This window comes from Ptychodera flava, chromosome 14, assembly GCF_041260155.1.
Source record: "Ptychodera flava strain L36383 chromosome 14, AS_Pfla_20210202, whole genome shotgun sequence".
NCBI classification, from domain to species: domain Eukaryota; kingdom Metazoa; phylum Hemichordata; class Enteropneusta; family Ptychoderidae; genus Ptychodera; species Ptychodera flava.
Window position 1 is genome coordinate 21,036,906 of NC_091941.1, and position 23,060 is coordinate 21,059,965.

Below are 23,060 nucleotides of genomic sequence, written 5' to 3' on the forward strand. Positions count from 1 at the left end.
AATGTCGAAGCTGAAAAGGCAAGCGGTTCGCAATCCGTTCTTTGCATAATGAAGTAAAGGTCATAAATACATGGTATTGGATCTAGATACTGACTTCATTAGACTAAATCACATCCCTCGACCTCGCCCGTACACCTGCAAATCGTCCTCATGCCCACAGTCGTTTGTGTGGTACGATACAAGACGATGGCAGTTAAGGCACGCATTATGCATCCCACTGCGACCATCGCCGTGCGTCTCACCACAAGTGACTGTGCCTATGTCAGGACGCGCTGGGCAAACGCTTAACACGGAATTATCAATGCCTTCCTATGACAATGCCTTGAAATCAAAGCCTTAAGATCCGTTTCTTTTCATTTTTACCATCGTTATTTCTGTAGCGCTGGTAAAAAACGGAGACAATCAGGGTTACACAGGGCGGGGGACTGAAATGCAAATCGGGCTATCACCTACCGGTCGGACAATCGTCTTCGTCAGAGAAGTCCAAGCAGTCTGGGTAACCATCGCAAACATGCATGGAATGGAGACAACTATCACAAACAAACTCGTCGTCTTCGCAATCCAGTGAGCCACTTCCTTCCGAGTCCAACGATTCAGATCCGATAGAAAAGAGGAATTCCCGCGAACTGTCCGACGATTCCTGTCCTATCGCCGAAAAATAGTAAAATGGATTTTGACGAAATTTTTGTGCAGCAATATTAAACCATCAGCTTATAAAAGTTATACCTGACCCAACCGTGATTTAAATTTTCAAAGACGTTAAACTTGACAACAAAAAATCAAAATATGAAGTTGTTAATATATTGTACATACATGTATATATATATACCTCAAGTGTAATGTATAGAATTCAACAAGGATTTGTTTCATTGATCGTTTCTTTCTTCTTTGATTTTCTCTCTCTCTCTCTTATTTCCAAGTCAAATTTTCTTGTCTCTCTTACGTGTGTACGTTTGTTTATGCAACAACATTCTGTTTTGCTGCCGTCGTGCAGTAGTGCCTGTTACTGGGTAGTAAGTGCGTCCGATGACGTTTAAAGGGAAGTCAACTTCAAAATTTGCCCAATCATCGGAATTGGCAAGTATTCCTTTCAACGACATACATTTGATTGTGGACCAGTCTTGTCCACTGTAACTTTTAAGCACATTATATATAAAAGATAATATACGCATCGAAAGTCAAATTTGCCAACTTTTCTCTCTAAAAAACAAGAACGAAGATCAAAAATTAAAGCACAAATTTTGTGTAGCAGAGAAACCGAAAAAACTAGAATTAACCGATATTTGAAATTCAAATGGCCGTCATCCCTGTGATAACTCTACAATAAGACGGTGAAAGTTTTTTCTTTTACCCTATGAGCTTCAAAATGAGCCCACACAAGTGCTAGACCAGAAAAGTGTTGCGAAAACTTGAGTCCTAAAATGTGTATACGAGACGCATTCTACGTTTAAAGGTATACTGTCACCTGTTCCAATTTTGCCACAGTTACCATGGAAAGAGAAAATCTAACCAATTACAGATTTTAAGCGGGTGGCCGCTTGTTTAAAACAGCGGCCTCACATGGGCATTTTGAATACCAAGGAACGCCCCTTTGACCATATATGGGCATATTTAGATTACAGGTGACTGTATACCTTTAATACATCTACATATTTCCCTTATTAGCTGTGTTTTTTGTAAGCAGCCTATTTTAAACTGAGAAGGCAGACCATTGGCCAGATTTTAAGCTTTTCTGTGATTTGTTTATCCGTCCTTATTTCATTCTTTTTTTTTTTTCATCGGAATTAACTGACGTGGTTGTAGATGTTACCTGTTGGACATCCGTTCTCATCGGAGGAATCTGTACAGTCATTGGTACCGTCACATTCCCAACTCGCTGGTAAGCATTCGCCGTCGCCACATTCGAACTCGTTGGACTCGCACTCGGCTGGGCACCGATCGACTGAGAGAGAGAGAGAGAGAGAGAGAGAGAGAGAGAGAGAGAGAGAGAGAGAGAGAGAGAGAGAGATTCATTTAATTCATAATGACCTAACAAGGAATACAAAATATCTAACCCGACTGTGTAAAGAGGGGTGAATACAGTTTCTCGCACACTACAAATAAGTGTAGTGTCTTTGATTTCTAGTTGTAATACACATTTTATTAAGTCTGTCGTGACGCTGTCCTTGATCCTAGCCTTCTTCGAATACAATGAACTCCCAACGAAGGGTTGTTTGTGATGGGACCGAAGTTTCTCAAAACCTCTGCGAAATGTTTGGGAGCAGATATTGATCAACCGCTCGATTGACAGTCTATGGCAAAGAATGTCCTGAAAAATTAATGCCTATCTTCAATTCCTTTGTCAGAAATCTCATTTCTTGGATTATAACATAAAGAAATTATCAGCCTCTTCCCTTATCCAATGCAATAATGACTATGCTGTGATTTCCAAGTTTATCAAGTGTACGAGGTCAAACTCACAGTGCTCCCAACATAAATTAGTCACAGTTGTTCTTATAATAATTTACCTCCAAGAACACATGTGTCAATCAAGCATTTCTTAAAACTAGGCTGGCTGCCTGTTGAACAAATAGTAGACCAGCTTAAATGAAATCACGTTAAGAAGGCGGTCAATAATCAAACCCCCCAAGTATTTCTCTGAACATTCATACAACACCGGATCAAGTTCAAATTCTATTCGATCACCGGCCTATGGTTCTCATGGACAACTACATTCATTCCCGGTTTCAAGAGCTAAATGAAGGAATGATATTTCATTTAATGTTCATAACTCAAGCCATGGCTTACATCTTTCAAAAAGGAGTTAAAATGCTTTACTCCAAACTTGAAGGCTGAGGGCGTTTTTCTTGTTCTTTTTTGTTGTTAAGTGTGTTTTACCTACATTTCCGTACTTGTTTTGGTCTTTTGAAATGTTGTATTTTCTTCTAGTTTTAGTCAGAGTTTCTATGTTGTCGTTTTGTCCAATATCTTACCTGGAAACGCTTCCACTAAGATGTGCCACCCCTTCTTCAAACCGTTTTGGTCCGTGGTCCATTTGATCGCTATGCTGGAGTTGTCAGACTGCCACGCGTCTGGCAAGTTGCTGCCGGTGTATGACCGGTCCGCGATCCAGGGACCGGCATCGGGGCCGAGGGTGGCAACTCGCAAGAAGTCGTCATTGTTTTCGGTTTTGAAGAACACGAAGGTGATGGTGAAGAAGTCTCCGTTGGTGTCGATGTGCCACTCAATTTCGTCGTCGTGATTGTATTCCTCCGGAAAGTTTGGCGACCTCAGTCGGAGATCACCGCCACACGGAATGTACAGCTCGCAAATTTCCGCTGCAAGTAATGAGAGAGTCATCAGTATAAACTCTTAAGTCGGAAAATGGTTGATCGATACAGCGACGAAAGCATTTATCTATCACAGGAATGGGAATTCATGTACTAAGCTAATATCTCCCGAAATATGACAGAAATATCACAAAGTGTCATATCATCACTACTTCGCGTAGCTTGTACACAATTACGTCAAGTAGGTCCGCTTTACACAGGCATATCCTTCCATGGCACGCAATCAAGTGCACTATACTTGACTTTATTCAGGCTACATATTAAAGAAACTGAAAGTGCAAATTTTCCCAAATGCTTTATTTGATATAAACGGACACTTCCAACACGTTAGGCTTTGAATTGTAGCGTTAATTTAGCTTCGCTACACTTCGCAACACTTGTTCTCATTTGCATACAACTTTGCACCTCGGGTCTTGAGTTAGATGGCTTGTATGAATTTTCGCAATATTGTAGATTTGCGTTCACAAAAAAATATGATCGACCCAATATATCGAAAGTGTGTGATATATCAATTTTAAGATAAAATTCAATTTTCGAGCTGGTATGGTTTTAAGTTTGTGATGAGACAAACTGAAAAACGCTTGAAGATGATACGCACACCGTACTGTACTTTGTGCCTCATAAAATAAGCTAATGGAACAGAAACGCTGTTTTAAAGAAATTTGTTTCATTTTTGTGGTGCAACTGTCTAATGTCACGGTATTATCTTCTCCAAATCAAATGAGGTGCTCAAACAATATCGATCGCGCATGAGCCACGACAGTCAACTGAAAGTCGCTGTATCTTACTCTGAACTTTGCGGTATACGCTCTTGGGTACACGTTTATAGTTTTGAAAGATACAAGGAAATTGTGTGATTGTTGTCGCCTGCAAGCGGCGAACAACGCGTGGACGCGTTTGTTCTTTCGGTGTTTCATGGCTATGACCAAAGTAGCTTACTTCGCAAGCATTGCAAATTAACAAAAGAATCGTCAAAAATAGCGAAGTTGTCTCCTAAAAACCAATGAAACAAATGCTTACAGGGCACGGAATTTATGGTAAGATCCCATCCTTCATCGGCTCCGACGCTGTTGGTCGTCCACTTTATCCAGGTCGAGTTGCCCTCCGACGACCAGTCGTTCGGAAGCGACCCGCCGCCGAGCGTAACGTCTGCGTTAGTCTCGTCGCCGTTGCCGATTTCTAAAATATCGAGGTTTTTGGTCTTGAACGCTGCGAACTTAATCGTGAAGGTGCTTGAAGCATCAGTGGTGAGTCGCCACTCGATCTGGTCGCCGTTCTCGTAGTTCTCGGGAAAGTTCGGAGAGGTCAACCGATAGCTGTTGCCACACTCCACGTGACCTTTACACGCCCCATCTGTAACATGAATATACGTAAGATCCAAGTAACACGCGCCTCTAAAACTGAAATACTTAAACTCTCGCTCAAACCTCACCAACGGTTACTTACTTTTAATCATTCTCTTCCAAAATAAAGAAAGACAACCAGGGGTCATAATGCAAAGGTGGATCATAGCGAAACAAATGACCTAAAATTTAAGAATATTTGAAATTGGACGAGGCCGAGTAATCTATAGGTTCTAAAAAAACTCCATTTACTTTAATAGTAATCGTCAAAATGAGTCGACACAACTCAAGCAGCATAATTATCAGAAAAGTATTGTAAAAATTCAGAGGACGAATGTTTGTCACCAAAAAGCGCATTCTCCCTGACGGTTTTATCATAATGAAGTGCTCTGCCAGTAAAACTCTTTTAAATCGCTCTGATTAACTTAGGAGACCACGACTCGAAAAAGTTTATGTGCGGTGCGTACCTTCTGAATTGTACACTTTGACAACACAGGTAACCCCGCATTGCACAACTGACATAGCTATCTATCTATCTATCTATCTATCTATCTATCTATCTATCTATCTATCTATCTATCTATCTATCTATCTATCTATCTATCTATCTATCTATCTACGGTATCTCTATTTATCTATCTATCTATATATCTACGGTATCTCTATCTATCTCTATCTATCTGTCTGTCTGTCTGTCTATGCTGTTAGTCTGTGTATGAGCACATACATACATACATACATACATACATACATACATACGTACGTACGTACATACATACATACATACATACATACATACATACATACATACATACATACATACATACATACATACATACCTGTTCTTGATGTGATTGCTAGAGAGAATCCTTTGCGGTTGACAGAATTATCCGACGTAAAGTTCAGCCAAATAGAATTGCTCAGGGAGTCCCATGGGCTGGGCAGGTCGTTTCCTGAATATGTTTCTGCCGGCGTTGTCGAGCCCGCCTCTCCGATGGAAAGTATGTCTGCATTTTGTTGGGTTTTGAAGTCGATGAATGTGATGCGGAAGGAGCCCTCGTCGGCGAAGACGGACCAGGAACAATCCTGATTTCTGGGGTAGTTGCTCGGGTGTCCCGGTGATGTCAGCATAAGAGTTGTTCCACAGAGAAGGTACCGCGTCCCACCACAGCCAGATACTTGAGTAAAAACATCATTCAAAGTTAATTGCGTATGCAATTACTCCTCGTAGATGAGAAACTGAAATTTAGATGGCCACGGATGTATCCGAAAAGGGCGTTTTGTGTTATATTATCAGCAAAAATCCTTCTCGTCCACTGTCATTTGTGAAGCATTTCAAGCAACCTTTGAACCCAATCGAGCCATTAAACTGATTGCACCTCGGAACTGCAAGGTTTAGACCCAAGTCCAGACCTTGCAATTTCCCGGCCCGGGGAGCAGAATTGTGTGGCCCAAATGATAAAGAGGGTCAAATGTCGATTGCCACTTTGCGTATTTTTGGGATTGATGAAGGGCATTTCTTCATCTTTCCGTGGACTTCGTGGAAAGAAGGTGATTGTCACTTGGAAAAAAGACCTCAATGAAACACCTAGCATTCAAAGTATACTGGGGCCGAAAAGATGGCCACCTTCCCATGTGTTGAGCATGACCAAAAGAGTTCCAAATCGAGCCAGAACAATTTTAATACCCAACGAATGGCTTTCAGAGTAGACGGAAGGTTTTGAAAGCTTCCTATAGCATGTGGGTGAATATATCGCCTTGGTTGCGTCACATTCAAGGAGCGCCATAATGGCAAAACAATCTCCATTCCGTTTAATAATTCATGAATGTACAGCATGCCTCACCTGTTTCTGACGCCAACGATGCGAACAATATGGAGCAAACGAGCCATCTCTTGACCTGTTTTTAAGACAAAAAGACGACACTTCGGGTCATGATGCAAGGCCGGCCTCGAAGACATTTGTTATGCATTTACGCTCTGCTAGTGCGAATCACTGAAACAAAGCGGTAATCACCACTGTGAATATTCGATTAGTTCAATAGGTGTTCAAATCGTCCGTGGCATTGCAACAACTCATGTGATGCCATAGCTGCAATAATTGAGACTTCCAAATGGGAAAGCATCGCTTGGCCTTTCCGTAGTGGGAGTACTAGTAATACAATTGTGTTCGTCTTGAGCGGGTTGTTGTGTGTCACAGTACATAATGTGCACCAGGAACTTATACGAAATAGCTTGCTCTTTGTAAGTCTGTCACTGAGTGTCCCGAATTATTTATTTTACGTTCTACGTGTTCGAGGTTTTACGGTCCTTTCCTAACGACTCCCCAGATTGTTCTTCAACTCTACGAATTTCTTTGGATGTAATTTTTTTCCCGTAATTATTCCCACGATTGCATGCATGCATGTTTTGATGACCATCGTTTCGGCGCACTGCTATATACACGGCCACTTGGCGGCTCTCCTCTGGAGATGAGAAACTCACCGGCGCACCAATCACAAGACAAATCACGTGTTCCTTCCATCGAAAACTGTTTGTTTTAACAGTGTGGATGGAGAATTGGATGGAGAATTGGATCCGTACACGGATAAAGCAGGGCACGGAATGAGTTCTACACTGGATTTCATAATTGTCAACGTCGAGAGCGGGCCGGTCTGGAAAGGGCCCACGATAAGCTCGCGATCACTGTCCAAATGCCCACACCTGACAGTAGTACAGTGAAATCAACTGAAGGGAATTCACAGTCAAGCAGCCCGGGATGAAAATCTCAATCTAACAATTATATCAGTATTGACTGACCGTCTAAATGGTATTTTAACTATGATATTACCAATTCAAGTACCTTTAACCTTCTTTCGTATTATGTTTACTTAGATTTTTATCGATTTTTAAGATCCTTACAGGTTCTAACTCCCAACTTTTTTGTTATTGGAAATAGTTTTGCGTGACGTCATTTTTTGCGAATAAAACTATCTGCCCTCAATAAAATGTTCTGGTAACGGCATGCCCCGATATTTCTCGTTGTCGATTTGAAGTAAAGGGTCTTCATATGTATTGAAAGACTCACAAGCACAATTATAGGCGTGTTGATGTGCACAACATTGCTTGAGTACAACCGAAAACAAAAATCCTCTTTCTCCGTGACAATATCGTTCCTTTTGAACTATCTACGTTTACCTAAACGGTATTACAATGTATACAAATAATATAAACGAGCCAGAATATGTAATTTGTAATGTTAAGATCTCTACACCTCTCGGCGGTGATTAATTTGCAAGCAAAACAATAGCTCGGTTTCGTGTGTGTCGAAGCCAAGATGGAAGATGTTTCCCCATTTTGTATCTCTTCAAAGATCGTTTCTGACTCAAGCAATTAAGACACTCAGGCAAATGGAATATGTATCTTACCCATTCCGATAAATCGGACGGTACTCTTGTCATTGCAGCTATCTGTCCAGTAGCATACTTTTCTCAGTAATGTTTACCATGGCTGCCTGGTCTGGCACCACCAAAACTCTTGGCAAAAAATAAAGATGTCGACCTTTTTTTGTAAGGTAGCAACCATTACTGAACACACTGGGGGCGCTTTTCGCTACCTGTAGTGATTCTTGCAGTATCGGATTTATACAGTGTAGGAGATTTTTTACTAAGTAGCAAAAAACGATGAACATGATATTCTTCAAAAGATATATCGTTTTGAAATGCGTGTTAGAAAATTTGGTATATGTTAAAACGCTTCAGCAAAAAGCACCCCCCCCCCCTCAACGGATGAAGGACAATCCCGCAAAAGAGCTTGCGTAACGCATCAAATATTAAACTCGGCTCCACCACTGGCTCAATTCTGCCATCGTCACTCCTGCCTGACCGTGGCAAGTAGAATGTGCACTGTTGTGTATGTTCACTGAGACGGCAGAAAAGCCAAGGAAATCGTTATTGCTTCGCTAGGCTTTGTATGGGTTGGAAAATCGATAATGATTGAAGTCAGTCTTGATTACAGTGTGCTGTATTGCTCTAAAGCAAAAGAAAACACCTTCCGTTTTTCTCAGCGCGATGGTATCATGAATCATTTTTTTTTTGCGAATTTACAGTAAACTTGGAACTTGAAAAGCTGCCGCGTCTTTTTGAAAAGGAAACTTAAATTTCGCCCACGAGATTTTGTCTACAAGACCGTGTGGCCCTATCGTAGGCTCGTGTTAGGCATCAGTCCTTTGTAGCTGCATGAAAATTCTCAATGGATCTGCGCTAAAATATAATAAAAGACACTTTTCAAAGCGTTTCCTTGTGAATTTTCGCAATTTCTAACATAGAGCCCCAACCCCAGGGACCTTGATGGAACCAAGCAAAACAAATGAACGAAGGTGGAGTTTATTTTGTACATTTAATTAACCTTCAAACCTAATTACTTGCCCACACATACAATCTTGGTTTTTATGTCACCCATCGATTTCCGATTGAGCGGGCTAATATTAAGCCAAAAGAATTATGTACCTTGCGTGGATCGATGAGCCTGATTGACGAAATACAACGTCGGCGATAATGCTGGGAGGAACTTGTTTTCTTGTTATTTTTTTGAATGTTGTCGCTGTAAAATCAATTTGTGTAAAGGTCGCTCACCTTGTGTGACGTCAAAATGCTGTACAACACAAAACCGAAGAGATTTTTTCACGAGGTACATCAAGTTATCCAACAAGTGCATGTTATCTTTATTTGAGTGTTGCACTTTATCATAGCTTTATTAATTTAAATCTTTGATGACACAAATCTATCTTGAATGCCCATAATTGTCACTAACCCAAGGCATTATATATAAAAACCAAATACCAAATTAAAAACCCATTTAAGAATTGTGTTTATATTTACGGGCGCCATATTTCGTATTGCTTTATTTTTTTAGCTTTCGATTTTACCGTCATCTACATCGCCATGAAATCTTGTCATTAACGTCATAATACCATGAATACTCATCAATCATTCTGACGTCATCGACGTCACTATCGACATTACAAAACCCACTGTGCGTGTCCTGTGGAGAGCTCTGGGAAGACGCCCTCAATCACTGCCCGTTCGAGATCTTTCTGTTCTTCGACGTACGGACCTGAGGGCCTTTTCACTCGATGTTGTCCGATATCTTATTCCAGTGTAAAGTGTGAAATGAATCCGGTAGCAATGTATGTCTTTTTTTCTTTTCAGAAAACACAATATTGATAACAATACTAATATCAAAAGATTAGCAACTGCAGGAATTGAAAATGATGATAATGCTACATCAGACATTATATACTATATACTGTTAGGAATATTAGAAATTCAGCTACTCTTGATTGGATTAAAGGTACCCTCCAATCCTATGTGATGCAACTCAAATGCTATCTTTCTTCATAGATAAATATATTGTATTTCACTTATGAGATGATGAACAAGATGACGATTTTATAACAAAGTTTTCAAGCCTTGTAAGACTTGATAAAGGAGAAGTCACCTGGATGTTCGTAGTCAAATTATTTGGGGTAACACTAACATTATGCACAATGGAAAAAGCGTTTTCTACTCTAGCTGGATCCATTCAAACATTATCTATGTTCATGATATCATTGACGAGAATGGCGACTTTTTGCCACCGATACTGCTTTTACAAAAACTGAAGAGCAAATCAAATTGGATAGCAGTATGGGTAAAATTAAAGTGCATTTTCCCTACTACATGGAAAGCTTTTTTTTGAAAGGAACTCGACTCCACCATGTGTGTAGAAAACGAAATTTTCTTTACCTCAAAGGGAAAGCATATGCTTTACTCACAGATTTGTGCTGTCTTACTTCAAAATTTTTCTATAATATTATGGTGCAAAAGCGATTTACTCGACCATATTGTGAAGATTTCTGGAATGTAAGTTTAACTATGTACACACCAATGCAATGGAGACTTATATGGATTAACCAAACTATCGGCATATCTTATGATAGGAAGCTAGCTGAATTTAATTTTAAGATACTGCATAATATCTTGCCATGCGGGAAACTTCTCTTTAGATGGAAGATGATTGAAAGCGACAAATGCACTCTTTGTAACTTGCCTGAATCTTATGAACACCTGTTTTTAGAATGTCAACGTGTAGGAATTCTGACCTACTCAGCAAACTTGATGTTAACCTTCAGATTGATTTACAAGCAATCATGCTTGGATACAAACCATTGTACAACTTTCCTATTTATAGATTTGTAAACTTAATCACTTCTGTCGCAAAATATTGTGTATTTGCTTCTTGGGTTCATATGAGACATGACTTGAACAGTCCTAGATCTCGAATGAATTATGACATCTTTTATAGATATATACACTTCATGTACCAAATGCAAAAACTAAATAATAGCTCAGAATATTTTGTATATTGGAAAAAAAATCCTCAAGTAACTTTTATACATGAGTGTACTTTTTGTAACATATCAATATACTGTGCTGTAATTTTTTATCTGAGATATGGTATGTAATCTGCCTGAGATGTGAGAAATAAATATTTGTTTGAATAAAAAAAAAAGATAAAGGAGAAGGATGTGTCCTGAACTATTGAAAACAAATGCCTGTTCTAAATTTCGACGTTTGTATTCTAAAATGTTATGATCGTGTTCATAAAAACAAGCTCTTATTGTATTATTGCAATGATGATGTTCATGAAGTTGATGTTTATCTTTGATAAGTTGTTTTGGTGTTTATGAATTTAGCTGTTTATATTCAAAAAGCCATTCTTATCTTCATATATTCCATGGCTTCTGTATTTACACATGGGCCAGCCTCTCATTTGGCCAGAAGGACTGTGTTTGAAGGCCTAGATTTTGATGCCATTGCAGTAGTATGAAATGCTACTCATAACCTGTACAAATGGCTCAGTGATACTTTCTAATCAAACCTCCTTGGTTGTAACTGATACATCCGATACGTACTCACGGGAAAACTCTAATTCCTAACTCCAAAGAAACGCACCCAGAAACCAACCAGCAACATTTCCCCAAAGGCCGGTAGACATATCATACTATACAGTACTAAGTTGAAGGGTCTAATTCTACTTAACGTTTAGGTCTCCTGGCACTGTTAAAGTCCCCAGTCTCAATGTAATCATTATTAAATCATTAATCTGTCTAAGTGTGATTAGCAGGACATTGCAGTATTTACACTTGTCTGTTATGTGATGTACACTCTTCTTATTCATATTGTATGAAAATCTCCTACCCAGCTGAAAGAGAGACACATGTCAGGCAACATCCCAAAAATAAGGGAGTATTTGTTCTTTACAGGGAGGGGGGTCGCAGGAAATTGGGGGTTGACTTTTACGAAACCCTTTTTATTTTGGGGGGGGTCAAATTTTACAATAAATGATTGGAGGGGGGTCAAATTTTACGGTTTGTATTGAGTTATGGAAAAAATATTTGACTTTGGAATTTCACGGATACTTTATCGGTTGTTTTAGTTTTCAGTGATCATTCTTTCTAATATCGTTGTCTTGAAGCGGATTTTCTTTGACATACGCAGATCGTGAGACATGTTTTATACAAGCATAATATACCTTCCTATTTCGCAGTAACTGAATCATGTTTGCCATACTTAGTTCCCTTCATGAAAGTCCTGAGTTAACACTTTGCTCTAAACCTTTCTCGCGTGATTCGACTTCAACTAATCATACTCAGAGAAAACACCCTCATACTATACATTTTCAAAGACAGAGAATCCCAAGTTTATTATGGTAGCAATAGTTTACCCGAAGGCTGATAGGGGGATATGTGGGGAAGAAAACCCAAATTTTGCCATTGATGATGACAATTGATTCTAAGTCAAAACACCATACTACATGAAATTAAATATATATTTTGAAACAAGAGTGCATGCAGAAAAAACGACAATTTTGTTTGCATAATCTATTTTCATTTAAAAAGTGAGTAAAAACATGACATGCAAAATTGAAATAGCTTTTATTCAAAATGTAAGACCTTTACTGCTAAACAAAATTGTCGTTTTGTTTATAGTATTAAAAGAACACAATAAGAAAATCCAACAGAATTCGACTCAGCAATTGTGTTTTATCAATCTAAATAGTGGAAGATTAAAGCCTGGAAATTTGGCTATTTGAATAAATTTGCATAAATTTATACCTCTTTCTCACGAAACATATAATTCCTTGTCATGCTAACGAGGTGAAACCAACCATTCTATTAATCGGCTCAACAAAGCAATAAAAATTTGAATGAATCATTGCGAATGAAAGATTTTGAGCAAAATACACTGTGTTATGTGCACTTTAGAATACTTATGTGCACAGCACTAATAGGGAAAGAGTTCCTGTCTTTCACGTCGTTTGTCATTTACCGTTCCATCGACTCGGACCTTCGTTACATTCGTCTGAAGATACGCTTGCAGCTGGCCCCGTTCACAGTCAACGTACACACCATCTTTTCCTCTATGATCTCATAACTCACATAATCCACTGAATCGGCTATTTTCTCCTTAGCTCTATAGACGAGTTTATCATCTTCAACGTTTGCTGTCATTGGAATTACCTTCATCGAGTGTGGATCCGTCAGTTCGAAGTCCTGACCAATCTGAAAAAAATATGAAGAAGTAGATGAAACACAGGAGAGAACAAAATGTTGATTTAAGGTAGATCGCGCCTACGGGACAGATATTCGGACTCTCAAACTTGTACAATTCTTTTCTGATCTACCACTTATTGGGGCTCACAATCGTCAAGAGAATAAGCATAGAAACTCAGTGTAGTCTTTGAGGTCACTATAAGGTTATTATCGGTCAAGTTGATTACTACAAGTCAATGTTAATCATCTGAAATCCTGGGAAAGGGATACGGAAGGCGTTACACTTGTAAAGGGAAATCGACACAGCATCGTTTGACAGAGTTGATTGTGCACACCGTAAAATGATGTAAGAGACTCACTCTAATTTGGTATTCGACCGTGGAGTCCGGTCCTGTGTGCTTCAAGTTGACACTAGTGCCCTCGACCTCGATCTGCGCTGTCGGTCTTTTCCTGAGGCACTTCGGTTTTGTAGCGTCGTCGACACCCAACTCTACGAGAACAGCTTCGAAGTTTTGATGTGATTCCAATTCCCAGGCTCCGGCAAGCTCCTGAAGGACTGCCATGACGTTGAAAGATTCCCTTATACGGCGAACGTCTGCTATATGCTATTGGTTTTCGGATATCTTTAGGCCTACAGACAACTGATGCGGGGTAGATGTCACGACAAAACTCCAACGAGCTGCAATGTTGTATCACATCAAAAGCCGTATCACAGTGTGATATCACTACACATGTAGTGGATATTCATAAGATATGACATAAAGTAGTCCCGGACTGTCTCATTCGATAACTTTGGCGATGCCGAACACTGAACGGTCCCACTTCGACTTCGCAAACCAGTGTAGACCAATCTTGTGCTGCAGCTTACTGCCAGCCGCCCGTCTGCAGCTGCTGCAGTCTTGAAGCACTGCTGATCCAACTTCGGCAGTACTGTCTGCTCGAGGGTCTAGGCCTATAGTTACTCTATTTCCGGATTGACGTTTTTTAAATCGTCACAAACAATGAATGATATACAAAGACAGTCGCTAAAACACACAAAGCTAGACAAGGTTAGAAATTCAAAACACAGTACAACAGAGATCGCCAGTGACATTGTAAACCGGAAAAGTATATGTCAGACGTGTCGCATAAACACATTTAATAGCTCGTTTTCACAATTATTATACTTAAGACGGTTGAGAACGCTGTAAACAGCCTTTCTCTTAACACTATTATAATTGACTCCGTTTAAGATAAAATACTGCAAATTTTTTACAGTCTGCTGAGTGTATCTCTTTGGAATTAATAATACTGATCAACGTGCGTCAGGTCATATATATATATATATATATATATATATATATATATATATATATATATATATATATATATATATATATATATATATGACCGTACTCTCTGTGCCCAAGTTCAGAGGTTGCCATAAAGCCATTATGGTGTTAACCGGGAGGGCACATTGTATACATTTTATATATATATATATATATATATATATATATATATATATATATATATATATATATATATATATATATATATATATATATATATATATATAAACAGATTACTTCAAGTACAAAGTAATGAAATCTATAATCTATTACTTAAGTTTCATGCGTCTTGCAATCCTCAGATAGAGTGAAAGGATTACTAGCTCGACACTCTTACATATATGATTGGGACGAACCATTCTATTTGTAGGTAGTTTAAAATTCGATAAATAATATTTGTTTTGGTGGCGACATTTTGAAACCAACTCAGAGCGTTTGTTTAACAGTGTAGATTTGTCAGCATTGATAATGTGCAGCTTTTCTGATATACAAAGCTTACATCGCTTGTTCATGTTAGAGTAGCTCAATGCTTCATCAATGATTGACCATGAAATGTCAAAGTCTTGTCCCTTATTTCTCAAGTTCCATACATATTTTGATAACTCGGTGTCGTTTTTGTATCTCTCGTTGCGGAACGATTTCATGTGATTAGTGTAGCGCGTCTTGAAGGTGTTATCAGTGAGGCCGATATAAGCCCTCTCTCCGTTGTCCTCCGTTGATACGTTGGCCTTGTACACCACGCCTTTGACTTGACAGTTACCCTTCAAGGGGCATGCCGACTTAACCCTGCAATTGCAATCAGCTGGTTGGTCCTTACGCTGTTCTACGGAGATTTACCCTCTTGTTGTGCGATTTGATTATACTTGCCATATTCCTCATACAGCTATAATTCACTTTAATTGTGTTTCTGTTGAAGATCTTGTGAAGTTTAGACCCCTTTGCAAAATGTTTATCGACAAGTTGGAGAAATTTCCTGCCGATGTTAGTTTCCAAGTTCTTGCTGAAAGGGGGGTTGAACCACGTGATGTGACGCTTTCTGTTATTGCTTCTCCTCGCTGATTGGTTGGTCTTGGTGAATTCAATTTGTTCGGTGTAGCCGCTTGCCTTTAGCGCTGTATTGTATCGCCCTTTATATTTATCAAAGATGCCCTTATCACTAGATATTGTTGAGATGCGTTTGCTTATTGCGTCAGGTATGTGATTGATATTTTTGAGTACACCAAGCCCGTCAACCCGGTATAAGCCGATATGATACTTATCATACTTTTTGGCGAGTGTGTTAAGTATATACAGACCCACCACGGGCTTGGTGTACTCAAAAATATCACGGCCAGCAAGGCAGATAAGATCAGAAAGGAAATCACAAAGATATTTCGTGACATTGGCCTGAAAATCACAATCGAGACAAACCAGAAGATTACAAACTTCTTGGATGTGACTTTTAATCTGAACGACGGCAAGTTCTACCCGTATCGTAAACCGAACGACCAAACAATGTACAGAATGTATGTCCATAAGCAGTCTAATCACCCGCATACCTGACGCAATAAGCATACGCATCTCAACAATATCTAGTGATAAGGGCATCTTTGATAAATATAAAGGGCGATACAATACAGCGCTAAAGGCCAGCGGCTACACCGAAAAAATTGAATTCACCAAGACCAACCAATCAGCGAGGAGAAGCAATAACAGGAAGCGTCACATCACGTGGTTCAATCCCCCTTTCAGCAAGAACGTGGAAACTAACATCGGCAGGAAATTTCTCCAACTTGTCGATAAATATTTTCCAAAGGGTTCTAAACTTCACAAGATCTTCAACAGAAACACAATTAAAGTGAGTTATAGCTGTATGAGGAATATGGCAAGTATAATCAAATCGCACAACAAGAGGGTAATCTCCGGAGAACAGCGTAAGGACCAACCAGCTGATTGCAATTGCAGGGTTAAGTCGGCATGCCCCTTGAAGGGTAACTGTCAAGTCAAAGGCGTGGTGTACAAGGCCAACGTATCAACGGAGGACAACGGAGAGAGGGCTTATATCGGCCTCACTGATAACACCTTCAAGACGCTCTACACTAATCACATGAAATCGTTCCGCAACGAGAGATACAAAAACGACACCGAGTTATCAAAATATGTATGGAACTTGAGAAATAAGGGACAAGACTTTGACATTTCATGGTCAACCATTGATAAAGCATTGAGCTACTCTAACATGAACAAGCGATGTAATCTTTGTATATCAGAAAAGCTGCATATTATCAATGCTGACAAATCTACACTGTTAAACAAACGCTCTGAGTTGGTTTCAAAATGTCGCCATCAAAACAAATATTATTTATCGAATTTTAACACTACCTACAAATAGAATGGCTCGTCCCAATCATATATGTAAGAGTGTCGAGCTAGTAATCCTTTCACTCTATCTGAGGTTTGCAAGATACATGAAACTTAAGTAATAGATTTCATTACTTTGTACTTGAAGTAATCTGTTTATTTATAACGCTCTGCTTTTTGCATTGAGCACTGTAATTTCCCTCGAGGACATCTGTATACTTCGATATATATATATATATATATATATATATATATATATATATATATATATATATATATATATATATATATATATATATTAAAAATCAGAGGTGATATGATTCCTCCTTGCTGAAACCCATTTGTTACATTAAAAGGGAAGGAGCGGAATTTCCCAAACCAATGCAGAACTTTTTGGACGCGAATTGCAAAAGCAAAGCAGACGGACAATATAAAGTGGAACGCATGTGATTAACTCTGTCAAATGCCTTTCCTGCATCGAGTAAGCAAACAAACACTGAGCTGGTATTTGCTCTATAGTAGCGAATAGTTTCTTTTGAAGTGAAATACACATGTACTTGCCATGCTTTGTGTGAAACTAAATTGGTTGTTGCATTACGTAAATAACAATTCACATGGACTTAACAGAGCACGTTCTACGTAGAACTTATGACAGTACACTCGTCAAAGCAATAGTTCGATAATTGCTTTTGCAGGAAGATCACCTGTCTGATCTTGCATAAGTGGAACAAGAATAACATCACTGAGCTTGTTTGCCATGCACAAATATTTGAAAACCATATATGAACTGAAAATGCTCACGTGTTTTAGTATTTCAAGGGTCATTAAGTATATAACTATGTAATAAGCTTAAATTAAAATTAAAATTTCTTTTACTACTGTCATTGTATCACCACTTTATATAGCAAGCGTAATAACCTTTGGTCATGTCCTTCAAGCTATATATGCCAAACTTTGAAAGCTCATTAGATATAAAATTATAAATTAGCTGACATGAAAATGCAGAAGATCTTTCACTAATACATCATAATTGTCTCATCAATGCACGAATGCAAGTTTTGCAAAATTTTTAAGAGTCCTTCAAGTCTTATATTCCTAATTGGGAAAGTCATTAAATATGCAAATTACTAATACCTGATATAAAATTGCTTAACAACTTTTCATCAATATTTTGTCATATTTCTTCAATGTACATAGCAGGTTTCATCGACTTTGATGAAGTCTATCGAGATATATTGTGATTAGAAAACTTCGTTAAATATGTAAATTAGTAATAAGATGGTTCACAAAATCAAAACTGACTTTTGGTAATATTATATCATAATATCTACGATATACATAGCAAGTTTCGTCAACTTTGGTCACGTAAATCCAGATATACAACCCGAAATAGGAAAGTTTGTTAAATACGCAAATTAGCAATTAGCTAAAATAAAAATGCTAAATGAATTCAATAATATTATATCGTAATATCTTCAATGAACATAGCACATTTTGTCAACTTTGATTACGTCAATCAAGATGTATATCTCTAATTAGGAAAGGTCTTTGAATATGCAAATTATTTATTAGATAATCTAAAACTCTATCAAAAAATTCGGCAAAAAAAAATAAAACAACATTGAGTATTCTTTCTTCGCCACTATCGAACTCGATTACCTGAGAGTCTTCCAGCACCGCATCCATGTATTTGGCTATAACATTGATCTACTCTCTCTCTCTCTCTCTCTCTCTCTCTCTCTCTCTCTCTCTCTCTCATCCCAAACCATATACGACAAACAATACATGACCCGACGACACAAGGTTAAGTTGATTCAACAGAATTTTCATTTCTTCTTTATTTTCAACGTATATCATAAACCAATTTGACCAATTACAGCACTCAAATGGTTAAGAGATTGGGTCACGATGGCCGGATCGTCTATCAAAAATTCGGCAAAAAATCGAAACAACATTGATTATTCTTTCTTCGACACCAGTGATTATTTATCACTGTCCGCCAAATTTAGTTGAACACGCACAGAACAGATAATATTCTGTATGTTATCTTGGAAGGTGAAGCAACCTCGTGTCTTTGTGACTGCTCAAGACAGGTGAAAGTTTTGGGCACATTCTCTCCATCAACGCCGAGGAAGGAGTTGCAGAGGTAAGCAAAAATTTAAAAAAAAATATACGTCAAAAAACAAAAAAACACGGGCATAACAAATCTGTGAAAAGCGAAGAAAAAAGACTATCTAAAGTAGAACAAAAAGAAACGACAGGAGAAACGTAGTGGGGAAGAAAGCGACAAATAATGATGGAGAATAATAATAACTGTATTTAAGTGGAACATAAAAAATCTAGGTAACGGAATGAAGGCTATGTCCAACACAAAAACCTAACAACTACGTGCAGCAATGCATGCAGTCAGAATAGAAACAAAAAGCTATTCCATTATCTTCTCAGGTTAAGGCGCCACTCCTCTATCATAGTATACTGAACGTGACAATACTACCCCTTGATGTTACCATTTTTTTCTTGTAAACCTGTTAGTGGCATATTAAAGTGGCACTCCCACTTGGTAACATTTTTAAAACACATTTTTTTTAATGCCATCGGTCGATATTTGACGTGGCGACTGCGCGCGGATCACGAGATATCGATAAAATTATGTCCTCAAAAAAGTAAAAGTTTGAATTCCGGTGGCCCACCTAAATTCAGCTTCCGAACATCGAACGTTCGGCACTTGGGCCATTGTCAACTAAGCTATGGAGTACGAGTCTACGCTAACACTGCTGTACGCCACAGTACCACTCACGTCGGTGATCGGGTCATGCCCCGTGGGAGAAAGCCGAGTCTTACTTACTGTCTCCCAGAAAAAAACGGAAAACAAAGTTTGCTGATTGAAGCAGAATTTGCATTGGTGACTAGCACAGATACGTGCGGTTGATACATAGCGGCCGCCGCGTGGTATGCACGCATACCACGCGGCGGTCGCCATGTATCGAACCACGCGTAACTTTGTGGCAGACGACATCAGAGGCGGCTAATATTTTACACGTAAAAACTGATATCTATGTGGTATTGGTTAAAAATATAACAGAACTGTCTGAGAATAATGAAAACGACAAAAACTAAGGTGAAGTTTTAAAAAAATCTTACCTGAAGTGAAGGCATAATGCTGTATATAAAGTCTTCGCAGTGGGAGATAAAATTGCGTCGTTCGAACTTATTATGGACTCCCTAGAATATCTAGATCAGCACAACAACAAAGCTTCGGGGGATTTCGGGTTATAATCAGAAACGATCTTAAAACTTCGGGATGTGAAAAATACGCTCGGGAAATGACATGTTTTTATCGATATCTCGCGATCCGCTCGCAGTCGCCACATCAAATATCGACCGTTGGCATTAAAAAACTGTGTTTTAAAAATATTACCAAGTGGGAATGCCATTTAACAAATACGGTAACACCCTTAACTGTCTCTCCGCTACGGATTGATGGCTGCACTGTAAGCACCTTCAACTGTTCCAGCAATGATGGCCCATTTACTGCAATAACTTGCTAAATGCCAGCAGAGCACCGCTACTTGGAGAGCGACCATCAGATTTAACCTGTATCTACACGTACACACACATGCAACCATACATACATACATACATACATACATACATGTACGTTTTCTCATATATTTATGGATTGTGAATTACAAGTGGCATATCAACAAACAAACAATCAAAGTAGATCCATATATTAGAAATTAATCAGTAATAAGGAGATGTATGGGTCACTCATAATCGAACTCGATTACCTGAGAGTCTTACAGCACCGCATCCATGTATTTGGCTATGACGTTGATCCTCTCTCTCTCTCTCTCTCCTCTCTCTCTCTCTCTCTCTCTCATCCTAAACCATATACGACAAACAATACATGACCCGACGACACAAGGTTAAGTTGATTCAACAGAATTTTCATTTCTTCTTTATTTTCAACGTATATCATAAACCAATTTTGATACTTAGCCATAAGAAACAGTAAAACGCGTCTAAATCTCATAAAATTCATGTCTGTTTGTGTGCAACACTTGAGTGATTTTGAGGATGAAACCTGTCACCATACTGCCCTGTAGAATGGACGGAGAGCGTTCTTGTTAACGACGTTCATTAGTTTTCTTTCCGTTCAAAAAGTACAAAGTGCTTCGCAAAGCGATAGTTTACTCTTAAGGTAGAATGCGCCACTAGGAAAGATATTCAGCCTCCCAAAGTTTTCCAATTCTTCTCTGATCTACCATCTATTGTTTTACAGCATTTGGTGAGAGAAAAACTTTCACAGTCATAGGTTTTCAAAAAATCGAATTCTGCATTTCAAATTTCGGCAAAAATCAGGTAATTTGTTTGTTTGGTGCTAAAATTTGCACGGTGACTCCCTTGATTTTGAAACAGTATGGTTGAAAGATTCCTAGAGGAAAAGTTTGAGCGAGAGTTTTTAAGTCTTTTACGTTCGAGGCGCATACTACCTTAAACGCAACCAGTTAAAAAAAACACCAACCATACATGGTGCACCTCAAATCCCAAAAGCCATCATGACCGAAATGTACACATACAACTCAGAGTCCATGTGTCGGTAAGTTTCAAATTTTTGATCTGTTGAACATAACAATACATGTGTATGTATTCCTTATGGTACCAAAGGTAAGTTCTAACCAATTAGAAAAATGTCAAATGCATTCCATTGTTCGAGTCTTTCCTATGTCCTTGTGCTTTTTGAAACAGAGTGAGTTGTCACTGTGACAAAATTTCGTGTATATAAAGCGTCAAATGAAATGCTTTCATTGCACTTGCGCGTGCAGTCCGCGTAGTCGGGGTGAATATCAACGTCCGAAGAAATGATCTCTTCATATGTCATCGTAATGAGTAAAAATTCATAATAACCATAAAACAACAAAAGTCGGACTGAAAATGTCAGACTGATATCACTTGAAAGCGTTCAAAGTGACCATGACTTAACATTCATAACGCTAACTTCAATTTTTACAATTCTTTTTTAAAGACAATACATATATACAAAAGTACAACTATATTTCGCAATGCAGAGTGTCCCGTGCAGACTCAGTCGGGGAGTCGATGGTCGCGATACCGTTAAAGCCGTCGCGCTAATTTACCCGACCGTATAGCCTGAAACGAGATAGGACGGACTGACGACCAACAAGCAAGGCAAAAGTGGAGCACGCTGAGCCAATGCTAAGCAGCGGTGCAATTTAACGCTATCCTAGGGTGGACGTTTGCATTTCTACGTCAGGACAAGCACCCTCATGCAGATAAGCACTGATTAATACTATTGTTTCAGAAGGATGTGGCCCAGTGTTCTGCAGATGTGCCACGGGAAAAACTAGGTAGAATTTATACAAGCGAAGACGCTTAAAAACTGTAGTTTATCCACCTCGTTGTTGACCCCATGTTTCTCATGGAGGGCTTGGTCTAACGTAATATAAGAAATACATTGCACGTATTGCGTATAATACAAAAATTTACAGAAGACGATACATCGAAAACATCCAGTTTACTCTACAACAAAATCATGTAAATTTAGAAAGTGCGTGGTTCTTCTTGGCAGGGTTGACCAGCCCTTGCGCAGAGCCTGATCGAAATAAGCTAACAAAACTATGCTAATGTCCTTTTGCACCTTCTTAGGCAGATCGAACCATTTCATACTGGCTCGTTTTATCTTAAGGCAATTCGCCTTGTCGTGAATGTAAGCCAAGCGTATAACTTTAGAGTTCTCCTTGTAAAACTTCCACCAGAGTCTGGCTTTGTCGCGCACCAGGGGCGGCTGAATTTCACCGAACACCTCCACCATGTTGCGCATCATATCGGCTCGGTCCGGGCGAACGGTCGGGCAGCGAAGCATGATGTGACGCTCGATCTTCTTCGACGTCGTCCTGGCTCCGCACAGGTGGCACCTTCCGACTTTGGTTTCCGAAAAGAAGGGCTCGTCCTCCCTCATGAAGGAGGGCACGCGGTTCAGGGGTTTCGGGCGAGTCTCTTCGCCGAACGCGTACTTGGGCTTCAGTGGGGGTAGTTTGGGGATGTTCGGAGGCTCCTCCAGGATGCTGTCAGGATCGATGATGAATTTCGTGCGTATTGTTTTCCCTTTCCTAACGAGAA

General features: G+C 39.1%; 3 protein-coding genes across 34 annotated transcripts in view; all 3 read right to left on the reverse strand.

The window, feature by feature from the left end:
- Positions 1–8,233, reverse strand: part of LOC139149712 (polycystin-1-like protein 2) — a 52,227-nt gene extending 43,994 nt beyond the window's left edge. The window contains exons 1-7 of the mRNA XM_070721609.1: positions 8,078–8,233; positions 6,517–6,571; positions 5,512–5,850; positions 4,350–4,682; positions 2,973–3,317; positions 1,811–1,942; positions 454–645 (exon numbers count right to left, since the gene is read on the reverse strand). Coding sequence (XP_070577710.1) covers positions 454–645; positions 1,811–1,942; positions 2,973–3,317; positions 4,350–4,682; positions 5,512–5,850; positions 6,517–6,571; positions 8,078–8,110 — 1,429 coding nt within the window. The 5' untranslated portion in view covers positions 8,111–8,233. The remainder of the gene's footprint in view (positions 1–453; positions 646–1,810; positions 1,943–2,972; positions 3,318–4,349; positions 4,683–5,511; positions 5,851–6,516; positions 6,572–8,077) is intronic.
- Positions 8,234–12,598: 4,365 nt separating this feature from the next.
- LOC139149713 (fatty acid-binding protein-like) lies at positions 12,599–13,970 on the reverse strand. The gene is made up of 2 exons (XM_070721610.1): positions 13,605–13,970; positions 12,599–13,254 (listed from the first exon to the last, which is right to left on the reverse strand). Exons 1-2 carry the CDS (start codon positions 13,806–13,808, stop codon positions 13,045–13,047), a joined length of 414 nt encoding a protein of 137 aa, XP_070577711.1. The 5' UTR covers positions 13,809–13,970; the 3' UTR covers positions 12,599–13,044.
- A 6,875-nt stretch (positions 13,971–20,845) lies between these two features.
- Positions 20,846–23,060, reverse strand: part of LOC139149714 (uncharacterized) — a 77,028-nt gene continuing 74,813 nt past the window's right edge. For all 32 annotated transcript variants that reach the window (XM_070721616.1, XM_070721614.1, XM_070721615.1 and 29 more), the window contains one exon: positions 20,846–23,050. In XM_070721616.1, the coding sequence (XP_070577717.1) occupies positions 22,456–23,050 (595 nt within the window). In that variant the 3' untranslated portion in view covers positions 20,846–22,455. The remainder of the gene's footprint in view (positions 23,051–23,060) is intronic.